General features: G+C 41.8%; 1 protein-coding gene across 8 annotated transcripts in view; it reads left to right on the top strand.

Moving 5' to 3' along the window:
• Positions 1-18,880, top strand: part of LOC108703535 (chromodomain-helicase-DNA-binding protein 3-like) — a 46,845-nt gene that overhangs the window by 13,459 nt on the left and 14,506 nt on the right. For all 8 annotated transcript variants that reach the window (XM_041588953.1, XM_041588954.1, XM_041588952.1 and 5 more), the window contains exons 2-22: positions 84-220; positions 324-488; positions 855-976; positions 1,095-1,336; positions 1,581-1,702; positions 1,983-2,112; positions 2,909-3,099; positions 3,260-3,490; positions 3,782-3,988; positions 4,584-4,789; positions 5,133-5,264; positions 7,820-7,919; positions 8,108-8,299; positions 9,161-9,361; positions 9,705-9,842; positions 11,795-11,916; positions 13,613-13,786; positions 15,993-16,134; positions 16,224-16,355; positions 18,054-18,171; positions 18,420-18,544. In XM_041588953.1, coding sequence (XP_041444887.1) covers positions 84-220; positions 324-488; positions 855-976; positions 1,095-1,336; positions 1,581-1,702; positions 1,983-2,112; positions 2,909-3,099; positions 3,260-3,490; positions 3,782-3,988; positions 4,584-4,789; positions 5,133-5,264; positions 7,820-7,919; positions 8,108-8,299; positions 9,161-9,361; positions 9,705-9,842; positions 11,795-11,916; positions 13,613-13,786; positions 15,993-16,134; positions 16,224-16,355; positions 18,054-18,171; positions 18,420-18,544 — 3,329 coding nt within the window. The remainder of the gene's footprint in view (positions 1-83; positions 221-323; positions 489-854; positions 977-1,094; positions 1,337-1,580; positions 1,703-1,982; positions 2,113-2,908; positions 3,100-3,259; positions 3,491-3,781; positions 3,989-4,583; positions 4,790-5,132; positions 5,265-7,819; positions 7,920-8,107; positions 8,300-9,160; positions 9,362-9,704; positions 9,843-11,794; positions 11,917-13,612; positions 13,787-15,992; positions 16,135-16,223; positions 16,356-18,053; positions 18,172-18,419; positions 18,545-18,880) is intronic.

Raw genomic sequence — 18,880 nt, 5'->3', positions numbered from 1 at the left:
ATCTCAACTGCCACTTTGTTAACTGATAAATGCTTATGGTCTAAATGACTTGCAAATACCCTTTCATTTCTCACTTTATACAGATCAGGATGAGGACAATGTATCTCCTGTGCCTTCTCCCCAAGAACCCGTTACAAAGAAGAAGAGAGGACCTAAGAAGAAAATAAAAGACAAAGTGAAAATACCAAAGGCCATTAAACCTCGCAAGCGCAGAAAGCCAGTGAGCATCACATTTTTATAATTATACCTCTTGGAATGTGCAACAAGAGCACCCCACATGGCCTTCCCCTAACCTTACTTGTATGTTTTTATGTTCACCCTAGGACAGTGATGAAGACTTGCGCTGGGATGAGGGTATTGGGGATCAAGCCTCTCCTGACAGTGACAGTGAGCTTGGTGGAAAGAAGAGAAAGAAGAAACACAAAGAAAAGAAGGAAAAGAAAACCAAAAAAAGGAAAAAAGAAGAGGAGGTGGTGGTACAGCGCAAGGTCCGTCTGCCATATTTCTTTGCCTCTTGAATAGAAATGTCAACCCATAAAACTGTACTTACGACTGTACTTGGTCGTAAATAACCCCTATTATCGTGTGTGATTTGTCACATGGAACAAGGTCCGTTCTAATGGATCATGGAAATCTCAAAATATTTTCCATATCCATACACCGTAGGCTTGGATGTTTGCATCCCAGCAATGTAAATGGGGGCACCAAATTGACTATAATTCACACGTGTATTCTAACAAGTTGCCTGTCTTCTCCTGGCATGTCTGACTTTCCATGGTAGACACCTACAGATATGTTTCCAGCATGCTAGATGACCATATCAATTAAGCAGACATCTTGCATTATGCCGACAGGTGGAACAAAAGTCCTCAGCAGCACTCTTGTCCAGTTGGGGTTTAGAGGATGTAGATTATGTCTTCACAGATGAAGATTATCATACACTGACCAACTACAAGGCCTTCAGCCAGTTTATGAGGTGGTATATTCATTTCTCCTTTGTGTTTGTGTCCTTTAGCTGGCCCTAGCTCTGTTTTCACTTCGGTCACTGGGGAGTACAGACCGAGGGATGCATCATTGTCACTTTGTACTCGTAGGCCTCTCATTGCTAAGAAGAATCCCAAGATTCCCATGTCCAAGATGATGACAATTCTAGGTGCCAAGTGGCGAGAATTCAGCGCAAACAACCCTTTCAAATCCTCACCCGCGGCAGTGGCAGCCGTTGCAGCAGCAGCCGCAGCAGCAGTCGCTGAGCAAGTAACTCCTGTGGCCCTCTCCACTATGGTCACTGTTACTCAGGTGTTGCCAATGCGCAGAGCCAAGACTAAGGAGGGAAAAGGTAAGCTCTATTGTAAAACATCTCCCCTATGTGGTAGACCACTCTTAATTTGTCTTGGCTTGGTTGTCTCTCACTTCACAGATGCGTCTAACTACAATGGAGTGCAGCGACTCCTGCCATAAGTCAATATGCACTTCTGTGCTTTGACATCTCTACCAGTGAATCATTGTCATGTACCCCCTGCAGGGGATACAAATTACTAGAAGACCTCTGCCGAATATTACATTTCATATTGCTCTCACAGGACCTGGGCATAAGAAGCCGAGCAAGAGCCCACGAGCGGCAGAGCCAAAGAAGGCTACCAAAAGGAAAATGGCGCCTCTGAAGATCAGGCTGGCAGGTGTGAAGCGCAAGACTGGCAGTTCTGTAAGTACCAGTCGACTTGGAATAATGTCATACTAAATGTTGCTGGGAATATCTGAGATCCAAGAGACTCCCTTGGATCAGATTAGCATACAGCAAAGACATACCTGTGTCATGGAAAACAGATTAAATTTAGATCCTACAGTGCCATATTCTATGGCATTTTTATTTTTAATATTATAAATTAACTGGCAGTTATGTAAATGCCACCTCTTGGCCAATATTATATGTTTGTTGCGTAAAATTGTAATTCTAATGAAGGCACATGCCCCTTGTGTTCCAGAGTGAAGAGATGGATGTCTGTGAGGCATCAGACTTGGAGAACTCAAGTGTCCACAGCTCGTCGGCTCCTTCCGACAGCTCTGGAAGAGTAAAGAGGAAAAGAGGAAGACCTGCAAGGAGAAAGAAGAAGGGTGAGAACAGAGTGAATTGTAAATGGACATATTTGAGACAGAATTAGGGTAGAAGGGAAATAAGTATAATAGGACAGTGTGTTGCGATAGAAGATCCTAGTAAATGGAGTCTTCACCCAGAGGTCTTCCATGCTCCAATTTGTACTGTGGGAAAATTTGTAATGACCGGCATCGTCAACCATAAACTTTTCAGTTTGTTTTGAAATCCCAGGTGATAGGGATGGACAAATTGGTAATATGTTGGTCCTTTGTGCAGATCTATCTTTTTTCCTCCACTAGGGATAACGCTGCTAGTTCCAATAAAGCTGGCCATAGATTTGTCTCAGACGAACATTTTTGCATTGCAATCTCCCGCCCAACAACTTACCATATAGATTAAATAAATAGTAAAGAAGAAAAATCAGACAAATAGTAGTGACAGTCACTCATTGATATCATCAGATCAGGCAATAAATGCAGAGCCAGCAATCTTCTAACCTGTCCGATCAACTAAACGAACCATTGGCACGGTACGAAAAATGTTGGGACTTAATCCGAAAATCGTACGAACCTTCTTTGTGTCTGTGGCCTGGGATTGGTCTATCAACTGGAATTGATGCCATAGTTATAATAAGGGACAAGTGGGATTAATGCAACATAATCTTTGATCTTTCTTTGTTAAGAAGAATGTGTTTTTTTGAAGACTGAGTTATGGGTTCAGTAACCCATTACAGGTCTAAAACTTGCCTTGAGTAACAACAATAGAGTGCAATAGCCCTTATCATCAAGATCTGCTTTCTTATCATGCTCCATGCAGTTGCAGTTGCAGTGGAGGAGGGGGTGTCTACAGGTGAAGGCTATGAGACTGACCATCAAGATTACTGTGAAGTCTGTCAGCAGGGAGGTGAGATTATCCTGTGTGACACATGCCCGAGAGCATATCACCTGGTGTGCCTGGAACCGGAACTAGAACGGGCACCACAGGGCAAGTGGAGTTGCCCCCACTGTGTGAGTAAATATGAAACCGCAAAGTGTATTCCTTCTGCGCTGTAATAAAATTTAGAAATGTAATTATTTGTGATGTAGTGTGGTAGTTTTTGGATCTCTATCGATGAGGTTCAGGTATTTCATAATCATGATCGTTTGCCATCATTTGGGAATTTGGCAGGAGAAGGAAGGAGTGCAGTGGGAAGCCAAGGAGCTGGAAGAAGAAGAGATGGAAGATCGCAAAAGGGAGAGGCGGGAGGAGGAGGATGACCACATGGAGTTCTGCCGTGTTTGTAAAGATGGAGGGGAGCTGTTGTGCTGCGATGCTTGTGTGTCCTCCTATCACATCCACTGCCTGAACCCTCCACTGCCTGATATTCCACACGGAGAGTGGCTCTGTCCACGCTGCACGGTGAGAAAGGAGGGCAAATGATAAATTATTTTCCTCTTGCTTTTTTTGCCCTCCCTAAAGTACTGCAGTTTCAGATTCACTTAATTTCCTTTGTTTGTAAGCTTTCTGCACATGAACGTCCTTATTCCCCCCTATATCCTATACACCTGTAGTCTCCGAATTCAGGCAGTTCCTCAGCCCGCTGTGTTTATTTCAATCAAAAACAATAAATGTTGCAAAAATAATATCCTTATGGACTAGTGTAAGTGTTCCCCTCTTAATCACAATTTTTACTCTTTCCCGTTCTTTCAGTGCCCACAGCTGAAGGGCAGAGTGCAGAAGATCCTGCACTGGCGCTGGGGGGTACCCCCGGAAGGAGTGCCGCCTCCTCCTCAGCCTCAAGATGGGGCACAAGACGAGGATCCGCCTCGGGCCTTGCAAGGGAGATCAGAGAGGGAGTTCTTTGTGAAGTGGGCAGGAATGTCGTACTGGCACTGCAGCTGGATAACAGAGCTACAGGTCTGCGCTTGGGCTATTCCTTAGTGTATATAGTGAATAAAGTACCCCCTATTGTAAAATATAAGGATATTATATTAAGTCACATAGGAGTTCCATGGAGATATGAAAGCACAAGAACGAAGGGTCATGGAACTCCGAGGTAACTTCTAATATCCTCCTGTTTTCCAACAAAGGGTACTTTGTTTTAAATAATACACGAGTTTTAGTGAGTCATGTGACAAAAATGACTAGTCACCGTTTATAACTGATGACATCACGACTCACCGTTTATAACTGATGACATCGCTAGTCACTGTTTATAAGATATTCGTGGCTTTTGTGTATTATATATAAATAAATGTAAATGTAGCTGAACGGCAGAGCTAGAGGTCAACATTTCTCTTTTTCTCCCTCTCTTCTTAACTCATCCCTATTTTTTATTGTCCTTCTCGCCTCCTGCCGCTTTGTATCAATACTGTCTTCTTTACCCAAACCTACGTCATCCTCTTCCCATCCCACCGTTTATCCTATGTAACTCCATGTATTCTCTATGTCCCCCCGTTCCTCTCTTTCCTTCTGTCTCCTCCCTCACAGTGATCTCTTCCCCTCCTTTCAGCTGGAGATCTTTCACACAGTCATGTACCGCAACTTCCAGCGGAAGAACGACATGGACGAGCCTCCTCCCTTTGATTACGGTTCCGGGGAGGACGAGGGCAAGAGCGAAAAAAGCAAGGATGCCGCCTACTCCGATTTGGAGGAACGATTTTACCGTTATGGCATAAAACCGGAGTGGATGTCTGTCCAGAGAATCATCAACCACAGGTCTGAAGGGTGACTCAATGGCCGCATTCTCATATGAGTCATGGGAACGTGGGCTATTCATTTGTTTATATCTTGTTGGCCTACAAGGAACATGGCTCTGAAGTCTACGGAAGGTGCCCATACACAGGTAACCACTGTCTACCAGCCTGTTGACCTGAGTATGGGCACAAGCTTGATCAGCTATGGAGGAAGGGGCATCCAAACACCATTTCAAGCTGTGGAGGCCATCTACACTGATGGCTCTGATGGGCTCCTAATGTGATTTAATCAGTATGTGAGAAGCAGTTCATACAGGGGATAGATTGGGAGGATACTTCCTGACGTTCTATTGTTCTCTCCTCAGTGTGGATAAGAGGGGTAACTACCACTACCTGGTGAAGTGGCGAGACCTGTCATACGATCAGTCCACGTGGGAGGAGGATGCCATGAAGCTGCCCGACTATGAATACCACAAGCAGATGTACTGGAGACACAGGTAGCATTGGATGCTGCGGGTAGAAAGAATTGTAGGAAGAAACGGTGCACGCTGTTCGAGAGATCGCAGGAAACAGATGGAGCATATCATCTGCTCAACGGTTGATCCCTCTCCACCTCTCTGGCCGCAGAAATCAAACACTTAGGGGCAGATGTATCAAAAGTTGAAGGGAAAATTCTAATTTTTGTGTACTTCGACTAGGAAATAGTCCAATTTCGATTTGAATTTGAAAAAATTTCTAAAATTCGAATATCGAAATTTATCATGTACTGCCTCTTGCTGTTTTAGCCCATGGGGGACCTCCTAGAACATATTTGGAGTCAATTGGTGGACTTTGAAAAACTTTGAATCAAATTCGATCGATTGCACTGTTACTTTGATTTGTACAATTCGAACGAAAACGGCCTATTCACCCGAAAAAAAAACCTTGGATTTTTTAAATACATTTCAGTTGGTCTTTTTTAATTCGATTTCGAAATTTTCGATTTCGAAATTTTTTTAATTCAAAATTCGACCCTTGATAAATCTGCCCCTTAGCGTCAAAACCTTGCTATAAGGATCACTTTACCGGGTCATGGTTCACGATGAAACCAAACTTGAATAAAACAATTACAGCTTTATTAGTCCATTTAAAGCACAAAAGTTGAAGCGGGCAGGGGAACAGAAGCTTAACGTGTTTCGTGACTCATTTGTCACTTCATCAGAAGCCTAAACTTACGGTATATAACCACACCGATAAAAATCCAAAAATACACCAGATTGAAAAAAGTCACAATACGTATGTAAGCATTAAATTGAATTCATGTAATATAATCTGTATATTAAGCAGCACAATGGTGTTGATTAGTATTACCAATTAAATGAATATCAATAAATCATAATACAAAAGCAGAATTTTATCATTAAATTATTATTATGATGATGTCAATTATGATGTAAATTCATACATAGCTGTAAGTCAATGTAACAGCAAATAAATAAATAGATAAATAAATAAATTCATATAAAGCCAAATGGTATTATTGCATTAATTAATTTTTCAGATTTATAATAAGATTTATAATTAATAATTCAGATTTCATCAAATTTTACAAATTACATGAAAATCATTAAAGTCTAATTAATTTGATAAAGTCAGATTTAGTTAAATTGCACAAATTACATGAAAATCAACAATGCAATTTTTGACGCTAAATGCTGATTTAGCTGATTTTAAAGGGGAACTATTGCGAAAATGAAAATTTTCTATTAGCTTCAGCATACTGAAGAAACTTTCTAAATACAATCAATTAAATATTCTGTAACATTTCTGAAATAATCACATTTATCTTCACTATTCCTCTCTCAGCATCTGTTTCTCTTCATTCTGTCTTCATGCAGCAGTTGGGTGTCAGATATTCATTGACAGTTACATCCAATATATCGTATAGGGGGGCTCCTTTTGCCTAGAAGAAAATCATGTCTCTCTACATGCAGAATTTGTGCAAAAGGCAGTAATTTTGTTAGATTTTGTTTGTACAGGAATCAGTTATTTGAGTGAGCTCTAATACATCTGCTAGGAAAGGAGCCCCCCTATAAGATATATTGGATCATTCATCTGACACCCAACTTCTGAATGAGGAGAAACAGATGCTGAGAGAGGGATAGTGAAGATAAACTTGATTATTTCAGAAACAGTACAGAATTTTTAACTGTTTGTATTTGGAAAGTTTCTTATTTCAGTATGAGGAAGCTTCTATTAAATTTTCATTTTCGCAAAAGTTGCCCTTTAAGTGGACTGAAAGTCAAAGAGGGCAGTTGAGCGAAAGCCTGGTGTTAGCGGTGTAAAATTGCTAATATATCAGAAACTGCTAAAAAGTATTATAAATTGCAAAGGTGACCCTCTGCGTTTTTCTACATCAATTTAATTTCTTGGGAGTTTAGATGCCCTTTAAGATGTCAGCTCTTTGCACGATTTCCACAATATCCTATACAATCCAGACCAGTAAGCAAATGAGTAATGTCACTAAGGGATGCACCAAATCCAGGATTCGGTTCAGGATTCTGCCTTTTTCAGCAGGATTCTGCCAAATCCTTCTGCCCGGCCGAACTGAATCTGACTCCTTATTTGCATATGCAAATTATGGTCGGAGAGGGAAATCTCTGGACTTTTTGTCCAAAACAAGGAAGTAAAAAATATTTTCCTTTTCCCATCCCTAATTTACATACGCAAATTAGGATATATTTGCATATACAAATTAGAATTTGGTTCGGTATTTGGACGAATCTTTTGCAAAGGATTCGGGAGGTTCTGCCGAATCCAAAATAGTGGATTCGGCATATCCCTAATTTCATTAGACTTGAGCTATGTGTATGTGAGGCATGTTGGGAGAGTTGTTTCATTCTACTGATCTGGTGATTGGTGGGTGGTATTGAGTTGCTGGAGTCCCACACATAGGCAGATGGATCATACGGACCTGGCAGAATAGGACCAGATTGTATGAAACCCATCACTATGTTTTGAGATAAACCGACGTGTGGATTTTATCTTTCAACTTTCCTTTTCTTTCTCTCAGGGAACTGATCATGGGGGATAGTGCTTGCTGCCCTCACAAACACAAGAGGCAACATAAGGAATCCTACTTAGACGGAGCCCCCAGGTCTCCCATTAATGACGTAAGTCTTGTGCATACGATTTATTGATGCCCCGTATATCATAGTGTAGTAGCGTGAGTGTGTTTGTGTACGGCCGGAGTATTTGTGCGGCAATGATGGAGGGGGTCATTGTATCTGCTGACATTCTTTATACACATCATGGTTATTCTGTGGGATGAAGTATGTTTTTTTGTGTTTTTCTCCTGCAGCCTACAGTCAAGTATGAGACCCAACCCCAGTTTGTATCGAGCACAGGGGGCACACTGCATATGTACCAGCTGGAGGGACTGAACTGGCTGCGATTCTCATGGGCGCAGGGCACTGATACCATCCTGGCAGATGAGATGGGACTTGGAAAGACGATACAAACCATCGTGTTTCTGAACTCCCTCTATAAAGAGGTTAGAGAACTTATTAGGATCATCTCAAGGAGAATGGAAGGAATGGAGAAGGTGGATGAAAAGAAGGGAAAGGATTGATGAGATTGGGTGGAAGCAGAAAAGACAATATGGGGCAATTACAGTCTTCACCTCCATTGTTCTATTTGCAGTACAGTCCAATACAAGAGGATAGCGTTTTGGCCTGGTGTAAATGGGATATTCCTATAGCACAAAATATACAGTCCTGAAATTAGTGGAGCATTGGCAGCAATTAGCGATGAGCGAATCCATGGATTAGTGGCGAAATTCAACATTTTGACATGTGCAAAATTGTTTTGCGAAAATTAGCATAAGAGAAAACTCCCATTAGGAAAAACGGCCATTGACTTTAATGCATTAGGAGAAAAAAAGTCACCATAAGAAAAAACACCCATTGATTTTAATGCATTAAGACAAAGAGGTCGCCATAAGAAAAAAACGCCCATTGACTTTAATGCATTAGGAGAAAAAAAGTCGCCATAAGAAAAAACACCCATTGACTTAATGCATTACGAAAAAGAAAGTCTCTGTAAGAAAAAACACCCATTAACTTTAATGCATTCTGAGTAAGAAAAATTGTTGCACGCAAAAAAAAAAGTTGCACATAAAAAAGCCCATTGACTTTAATGCATTAGGACAAAAAAGTCGCCATAAGAAAAAACACCCATTGATTTTAATGCATGAAGACAAAAAGGTCGCCATATGAAAAAAATGCCCATTGACTTTAATGCATTAGGACAAAAAAAGTCGCCATAAAAGAAAAAACACCCATTGACTTTAATGCATTAAGACAGAAAAAGTCTCCGTACGAAGCGGGTTAACCCGTTTCTTTGTCTTCCGCAGGGACACACGAGGGGACCGTTTCTTGTCAGCGCCCCTCTTTCCACCATCATTAACTGGGAGCGCGAGTTCCAAATGTGGGCCCCCGATTTCTACGTGGTGACGTACACCGGCGATAAAGACAGTCGAGCGGTCATCAGAGAGAACGAGTTTTCCTACCAGGACAATGTCATGAAAGGGGGGAAGAAAGCGTTTAAGATGAAGGTGGGTGAACTACCAAAGAATTGGGTTAAAGGACAGTCAAAACTTGACATAATCATCTCACTAGGAATGGTGTGTATAGTTACTGTACCAGTATACAACCCATAGAGCTGTGGTGATCTTGGTGATCTTCTTCTCTGCAGTTTATTCTGCTGCTTTAGCTGCTAGTTGCACATGCTCAGTGCTGTCATCACCCATTTTGGATATGGGGTGAGCATGTACGTTACGTACACTCAGAGATTCATTTCTAGCCATCCTTTGGGGCTTGAGTTGTCCTTTAAAACAGGGGGGAGGGGATTGTATTGTTTTCTCTGTTTATATGATTAATATTTTCTCGCTCTCTTAGGCTCAGGCCCAGGTGAAGTTTCATGTTCTCCTCACCTCCTATGAACTAGTCACCATTGACCAGGCTGCTCTGGGATCTATTCGTTGGGCCTGCCTGGTGGTGGACGAAGCTCACCGACTGAAGAATAACCAGTCCAAGGTATGTGAAAGGGGCTTGTGGTATTGTTTTAATCACAAAAAAACGGTTTTAATTATTTCTGAAAGGATAAGTAAACCTTTAAAATAAGTGAATGTAAAATTGTTGAGGGGGCTATTCTGAGCACTTTTGTATTTTACATTCATTATTTATTTTCTTTCAATTCCAAGATATTAAGGGATACATGTGCTGTTAATATGAATGAATTTTGCTACAACAGCGCCACCTGCTGGTCAGTTTCCCACCAGTCTGACCAGCAAGTAGTCAAGGAAGTTGTCAGGAGAAAGAAAGAGGCTGATGTTCTTCTGCTTAGGAATAAAATTAGAAACCTTTCTCACATCTTTCCTAAGCAGAAGAACATCAGAGCAGCCTCTTTCTTTCTCCTGACAACTTCCTTGACTACTTGCTGGTCAGACTGGTGGGAAACTGACCAGCAGGTGGCGCTGTTGTAACAAAATTCATTCACATTAAAGGAACAGTAACACCACAAATGAAAGTGTTTTAAAGTAATGAAAATATAATGTAGTGTTGTCCTGCACTGGTAAAACCGATGTGTTTGCTTCAGAAACACTACTATAGTTTATATAACCAAGCTGCCGTATGGCCATGGGAGCAGCCATTTAAGCACAGGATACACAGTAGATAACAGATAAATACTACTCTAATTTATATAAACAAGATGCTGTGTAGCCATGGGGGCAGCCATTCAAGCACAGGATACACAGTAGATAGCAGATAAGTACTACTATAGTTTATATAAACAAGCTGCTGTGTAGCCATGGGGGCAACCATTCAAGCACAGGATACACAGTAGATAACAGATAAGTACTACTATAGTTTATATAAACAAGCTGCTGTGTGGCCATGGGAGCAGCCATTCAAGCACAGGATACATAGTAGATAACAGATAAGTACTACTATAGTTTATATATAAACAAGCTGCTGGGTAGCCATGGGGGCAGCCATTCAAGCACAGGGTACACAGTAGATAACAGATAAGTACTACTATAGTTTATATAAACAAGCTGTTGTGTAGCCATGGGGGCAGGCATTCAAGCACAGGATACACAGTAGATAACAGATAAGTACTACTATAGTTTATATGAACAAGCTGCTGTGTAGCCATGAAGGCGGCCATTCAAGCACAGGATACACAGTAGATAACAGATAAGTACTACTATAGTTTATATAAACATGTGTAGCCATGAGGGTAGCCATTCAATCACAGGATACACAGTAGATAACAGATAAGTACTACTATAGTTTATATAAACAAGCTGCTGTGTAGCCATGGGGGCAGCCATTCAAGCACAGGACACAGAGTAGATAACAGATAAGTACTACTATAGTTTATACAAACAAGCTTCTGTGTAGCCGTGACAGAAATTGAAAAAAGGCTATATGGCACAGGATAAAAAATGGATAACAGATAACATTATTTTCTTTTCTCCTTTGAATGGCTGCCCCCATGGCTACACAGCAGCTTGTTTATATAAACGATTGTAGTCTGCTTGAAGCAAACACAGCAGTTGTACCAGTGCAGGGCAACACAACATTATATTTTGACTACTTTAAAACACTTACATTTTTTGATGTTACTGTTCCTTTAACAGTACATGTATCCCTTAATATCTTGGAATCAAAACAAAATAAATAATGAATGTACATTGCAAAATTTATTTTTCATCATCAATTTTACATTCACTTATTTTAAAGGTTTACTTATCCTTGAAGCTCCTCTATGTGTGTTCCTATGTATAGTATAGGTATATAATTAGGGCGGTGTGTAGGAGAAATCCTCTGGATCAGCCTGTCAGTGACACAGACTGGATTTCTGCATCATTTTGGGTAGATATATATACGGCTGTTACATGTGGGCTTGCAGAACCAGTGTAGACTTGTTATACAAATAATGTGAATAGGAGGTTACAATGCTGTGCCTTGTTTGTTTACAGTTTTTCCGGGTTTTAAATGGATACCAGATCGATTACAAACTGCTCCTAACAGGAACCCCCCTGCAGAATAATCTGGAAGAACTGTTCCATCTGCTCAACTTCCTCACCCCTGTGAGATTCAAGTGAGTTGTCTGGGAACTGGCTCATTCTACAGCTTTTATACACAGGGATTACAGTGTTAAATTCCATCCACTAGGCAGCGACCGACCCTGGTGAGACAAATAAATGCACTATTTGCTTATAGGGTTGCACCAAATCCACTATTTGGGATTCGGCCGAATCCTTGGTGAAAGATTCGGCCGAATCCTTGGTGAAAGATTCGGCCGAATCCTTGGTGAAAGATTCGGCCGAATCCTTGGTGAAAGATTCGGCCGAATCCTTGGTGAAAGATTCGGCCGAATCCTTGGTGAAAGATTCGGCCTAATACCAAACCGAATCTTAATTTGCAAATGCAAATTAGGGGCAGAAAAGGAAAAAGTGGAAAAAATTCTTCTTTTGTGATGAAAACTGATGTGATTTTTCTACCCGTCCCTAATTTACATATGCAAATTCGGATTCGGTTCGGCCTGGATTCGAATCCGAATCCTGCTGAAAAAGGCCGAATCCCGGACCAGATCCTGGATTCTGTTCATCCCTATTTGCTTGCACTAGCATTTTCTTAAAGGGGTGGTTCACCGTTGAGATAACTTTTAGTATGATGTAGAGAGAGATATTCTGAGACAATTTGCAATTGGTTTTCATTTTTTATTATTGAAGGTTTTTGAGTTATTTAGCTTTTTATTCAGCAGATCTCCAGTTTATGATTTCAGCCATCTGATTGCTGGGGTCCAAATTCCATAGCAACCATGCATTGATTTGAATAAGAGACTGGAATATGAATAGGAGGGGCCTGAATAGAAGGATCAGTAATAATAAGTAACAATAACACATTTGTAGCCGTACAGAGCATTTATTTTTTTAGAAGGGAGTCAGCGACGCCCATTTGAAAGCTGCAAAGAGTCAGAAAATAAAGGCAAATAGCTATAAAACTCTAAAAAAAAATAATGAAAACCAATTGAAAAGTTGCTTAGAATTGGCCATTCTATAACATAATAAATGTTACCTTAAAGGACATGTAAATCCCCTCCACAAAAATGTAATCAGTGAACAGCCGTTTTGAAATCTTTACATAACTGCCACTCTGGTTAACAATAAGGCTGCAGCATCCCCTTAACCACTTAGAAATCCTTCTCCTTCTCTAACCCACTCTGCCCCCTCCCTCAGGCATTTGCTTTGGCTGTTGATTTATGAGCATGCTCAGTTCTTCTCAGCTCAGATTACTAAACACACCCTCCAGTCTAACAGCTAATGAAGAGGTAACATTACTAGTTACCATAGAAACGCTACTCTAGCTGTCTGAATTTTTTTTTTCTCCTAACCACCTCCCCTGAGCTCAGCTTTACCATTTGAGTGCTCAACCCCAGCAAAACTTTTTATCAAATTCCTGTTCCTGTGTAAACCTACATTCTACATTGCATGAACTTTACAGCATAAGTGTCCAGATTGCAGATGTCAATGTTACTGATGAAGTGTCAGAGGGAAAATGGCTGCTGGTTAAAAGCTGCAATTTTTTTAGGAAAATGTGATGGTGCTGGCAAATGGAGGGGTATATGCAGTACAAATGATGTGGCTTGGCTGGGGAAGATAAGTCCAACTTATATACATCATAGAAAAATGTAGGCTTTACATGTCCTTTAAAGGTGAACCACCCCTTTAAGGATGCTGTTGCACTAATGTGTGCAAATGGGTTAATCCTTGTGTTTTTATCTCCCCTCTTAGCAACCTGGAAGGGTTCCTGGAGGAATTTGCAGACATTTCCAAGGAAGACCAGATCAAGAAACTGCACGACCTCTTGGGGCCTCACCTTTTGCGCCGGATGAAGGCCGACGTGTTCAAGAACATGCCGGCCAAAACGGAGCTGATTGTTCGTGTAGAGCTCAGCCCAATGCAGAAGTAAGTCACTAGTGAGGAAAGATTGGCTGATTTGGGGTTATTTTCATTTTCAAGATGGAGGGGTGAAGAAGAGGATGTTAGTGGAGAGGTAGCTAAATGAGGCCTCCCAGGCTCCATCACCTAAGATCCACCATCTCTCCTCCAGATTGTACTGGTACAACTGTGGTTTATAACGGAGTGCAACATTAGTCCCAGTCGCATTAGTCCCAGTCGCATTAGTCCCAGTCGCATTAGTCCCAGTCGCATTAGTCCCAGTCGCATTAGTCCCAGTCCCATTAGTCCCAGTCCCATTAGTCCCAGTCGCATTAGTCCCAGTCGCATTAGTCCCAGTCGCATTAGTCCCAGTCCCATTAGTCCCAGTCCCATTAGTCCCAGTCCCATTAGTCCCAGTCGCAATGCTTTTTTTTTTTTTTTTTTTCAAAGGTGCACTTTATTATTGTGGACCTGTCACCCTGACATAAAAGGCTGTATAATAAACGTCCTTTTCAAATTAAACAGGAAATCCAAATGCTTTTGCTTTTTTTTAATAAAGCATTCATAGCTGTTGTAAACACATTTAAAAATCTCAGCTGTCAATCAAATATTACCTGCCCCTCCTCTTAGACATAGGGGCGGAGCAGACAATTACTTTCACTTTCCATTCAGCACTTCCTACATGTCACTGCTCTCCCCACATTCCCCCGTTCTCGTCACCATTTAATTGTGTAACCAGGACATGGGGATGGACATCAGGTCCCCCATTCTGGTGCACAAACAAGATTCTGAGATGATACAAGACTTGTCTTAATAACAGTGTCCACAAAATGTCTCCTGCCTGCTTGTTATACCGAACGAAACAAGATTCAGATAATTTATACAGTGTTATTAAAGTTCATTTTGCTTGACTTATGTGATAAAATAGGATTTGGAATAATTTTTTTGGGCGACAGGTCCCCTTTAATAAACAACAAGCAACCATCGACATTGTTTAGTGATGTGCAGGTCGGGCTTTTCCCGACCCGCACCCGCCTGCAACCCGACCTCCCACCTGAGCCCGACTTCCGGGTCTCTTGTATAGACCCGCACTGCCGATAAGGTCACAAAAGGGGTGGGGCGAGAGGCATGTGTCTATAACCACTCAACTAGGAAGTTGGAAGCCGACATTTGGAAGGTCGCTGGCGGGGAGAGCAATAAAAAGAGCTCCCGCGGGTATTGGGTCGGCCTGCACATCACTAGTGTTCTTTACAGTGCATACAGGAATAATTAATGGTGTACTGTAGCATTGTTGGGGTTTTGCCGATCTTTATCTTAGGTTCACAGCTCCATAGAGTTTTGGTCACACTAAGCCCCCCAGACCCTCTCAAACTTATCACTTGGTCTCATAGGCAAGTTTAATCAGTAGGTGGGTCGCATCAACCAGTCTTTTCCAGAGTGTTGGGAGGGTTTGGCCCATCCAGTGCATAATTATGATAATATAATTATTCTTTGTGTAAAACATGAGAGTGCGGAGAATGCGATGTTATATTTGGGTTGGTAAGAATTAGATCCTCAATTACCCCTAGCAGGCAAATCTCTAGGCTTGTTACTTGCGGTGTCCCTAAATCGGCAGCTGTGGTAGAGTCCTGCAGCGGGTCGGGTACCCGCAAAAACCTGCGGTATCCTGCGGGTTGAAGGTAGAAGTTTCGGGAATGGTTATAGACGCGGGTCGGCGGTTCTCCGGGTTTGTGGGTCGGGTCACGGGTCTTCTCAATAGCGAGTTTTACTCCCTTTTTTTGTGATCACGCCTACTTCTAATGATGTCACGTCCGGTTTACAATGACAGCACTTTCTGTTTTACTCCTTTTTTTTCTGATCACGCCTACTTCTAATGACGTCACTTCCGGTTTACAATGCCCATTTATATGATGTGGGCTTAATACATTTTTGTTGCACTTTTGCAATTTAACACAGAGTTCTGCTGGTTTCCTTTTTACGGTTTACAATGACAGCACTTCCTGTTTCGTGATGGTCAGCGGGTTGCGGATAAGGTACTTGCGGGTTGGGTTGGATAGCGGGTAGTTCCGGGTCCGGGTGCAGGTTGGGGGTCGGGTTTAACAAATTGGTTCCGCGCAGGACTCTAAGCTGTGGTACCCATTAGGTCTCTCCAAAACTTCTTGCAATGCATTTTTATGTATAAATACAAAGGCCATCACTTCTACTTACTGTTATTTTTTTCCCCTGATCCTAGGAAATACTATAAATTCATCCTCACCCGTAACTTTGATGCTTTGAACTCAAGGGGAGGAGGGAACCAAGTGTCTCTTCTAAACATCATGATGGACCTGAAGAAATGTTGTAACCACCCGTATCTCTTCCCAGCGGCTTCATTGGTGAGTTCCAGGGAGACGATTCGCCTGCAAACGCCACACACTGGATTATACTGAACAAACTGCTGACATTCTTTTCTCCTTTGTCTTAGGAGTCCCCAATACTGCCCAGCGGTGCCTATGAAGGAGGGTCGCTTGTTAAAGCTTCGGGGAAACTGCTCCTTTTACAGAAGATGCTCCGGAAGCTGAACGAGCAGGGGCACCGCGTTCTGATATTCTCTCAGGTACTTCTGTCTCCTCTGTTGCACCACTGTCCTCTTCTTAAAAGGTTTTTATTTTGCATTTAATAACAAACAAAACATTTATGGTCCCTTGCGTAGTGCAAAAAAGTCACAGTACAATATACACATTTTGGGTTCCCGTATTTTAGTAATTTCTATAGGTATGCAGTAATTCCCTTAATTCTAGGTGTTTCTCCCTCATGTAATGGGGTTATTTATGGTGTTATATCTATTACCCAGAAGCAGCGAGAGCAATAGATGTATATGATTGGGCCTCTCTAGTTTTATCTCTGTGAGCTTAGAGTTCCTCTGTGGCATCCAACCATTCTCGCCACACTCAATAATATTTCTGAGGACAGCCTCTTGTGGTATAGGTAAGTTGTATCAAGGGGAGTGTTGATTTTAATAAGTTCAGCCAGCCCTTTAGTGTGGGAGGTTGGGGGGAAATCCAGTTCAGGAGGATGCATTACCTGGCGTAAAATAGTAGGGTATGGAATAGTATCCTCATGGGGTCACCTTGACCACTACACCAAGTAGGCACACTTTAGGGTTTAATAGTTTAGGCAGTGCTGTTTTTTCCTGAATGTAATTGAGTACTTGGGATCAGAACACTTGTATTCTGGGACATGACCACATAAGGTGGAGGTGTTGTGACTCCGGGGCTCTGCACTTAGGGCACTGGGGTGAGTTATGTTTGTTCATACGAAACAGTCTATTTGGGGTTAGAGTCTGTGTAGGATTTTTGAATTGAATTAGTCTGTCTCTAGTTGAGACTAGGTAGTCATAGGCCCTATCAGTTGCCTCTTTTCTGGGATGTCTCTGCTCCAGCCCATACCTGCTGCAATAAATGGTGGTTCAACAGTGGCTAGGAGGAGCGAGTATAGTGCGGTGATGAGCTTCCTAGTGGAGGTGGCTCTAAGTGCTGTTTCTATCTTAGTGATTGTAAGATTCGTGGTGTTCCCCTGGAATTGGGTATTATTGGCCTCTCTCAGCTGGAAATAGGAGAACCAGGGAAGAACTTGCTGGGTTTGGTCATGTTGATTTCATTCCTGGGGCGTATCCTTCCGTCTTTGAGCAGGTCCCCAAGTGTGTGTAGACCCCACTGGGCCAGATTTTGTACTCTGCTATGTGTTGCAGGTGTGGGAGGAAGGAGTTTCCCCATAGGGGTAAATTTGCTAGCACCTGATGAAGGATATGTTTATCTGAAACGTGTTGTGATGAAATAAACACACTGAATTCGCCGGAGTATATTTTATGCTGATCTTAGAAACCTTTCTCACACATCTTTCCTAAGCAGAAGAACATCAGCCTCTTTCTTTCTCCTGACAACTTCCTTGACTACTTGGTGGTCAGACTGGTGGGAAACTGACCAGCAGGTGGCGCTGTTGTAACACAATTCATTCATATTAACAGTACATGTATCCCTTAATATCTTGGAATAAAAACTAAACAAATAATGAATGTACATTGCAAAAGTGCTTAGAATACCCCCCTTGTCAGTTTTACATTCACTTATTTTCAAGGTTTACTTGTCTTTGCCTCCCAATTTCCTCTCTTTTTCTGCTCAGAATCTCATTCTTTCCCACCTTTACATGTCTTAATATCCGTTTCCTCTCTCTGCTGTCTAGCAACAGTCCTCCTTCCCACGCTTGCCTTTCATTTATTTCCCTATCATTCACGATCTCGGTCTCTTTTGCTCAGATGACGAAGATGCTGGATCTCCTGGAGGACTTCCTGGATTTTGAGGGCTATAAATATGAGCGGATAGACGGCGGCATTACGGGTGCCTTGAGGCAGGAGGCTATCGACCGATTTAATGGTAATGATGAAAGTTCAAAGCAGTTTACCCTTTTCTGGAGATTAGCCCCCCCCCCACAATCAAGTTATACGAGCAGTTTCTCTAATCTTAAATTGGCAGAGGGCAAGGGAGGAGAAGTTGAGGCTCCTTTTCACTTTCTGCTGCTGCCCATAGGCCAGTCTGTCTGGGTATAACCAGATTGACCCATGTATATAGCCTCCTTTACTCTTTTATTCTTCTCCTCCCATCTAATTTTTTTTGTGTTGTAGCTCCAGGCGCTCCGCAGTTTTGTTTCCTCCTCTCCACCCGCGCTGGAGGACTCGGTATTAACCTCGCTACGGCCGACACGGTTATCATATATGATTCTGATTGGAACCCCCATAATGACATCCAGGTAACTGAATGTATAGTAAAAGGAAAGTTCATTTTTTTCAAGTAGTTTTTATTTCTAAATGACACAGTTTGCACTGCAAATAATTCACTCTACAATATAAAATTTAATTCCTGAACAGCAAGTGTATTTAGTTGTAATATTGGTGTGTAGGTGCATCTCAGGTCATTTTGCCTGGTCATGTGCTTTCAGAAAGAGTCAGCACTTTAGGATGGAACTGCTTTCTGGCAGGCTGTTGTTTCTCCTACTCAATGTAACCGAATGTGCCTCAGTGGGACCTGGATTTTACTATTGAGTAAAAGGGGAAACCATGTTTTTTTCAAAACACAGTTAAAAGTG

The sequence above is a fragment of the Xenopus laevis genome, chromosome 3S (genome assembly GCF_017654675.1).
Source record: "Xenopus laevis strain J_2021 chromosome 3S, Xenopus_laevis_v10.1, whole genome shotgun sequence".
In the NCBI taxonomy this organism is placed as follows: Eukaryota; Metazoa; Chordata; class Amphibia; order Anura; family Pipidae; genus Xenopus; species Xenopus laevis.
This window is presented reverse-complemented; position numbering and strand designations above follow the sequence as displayed.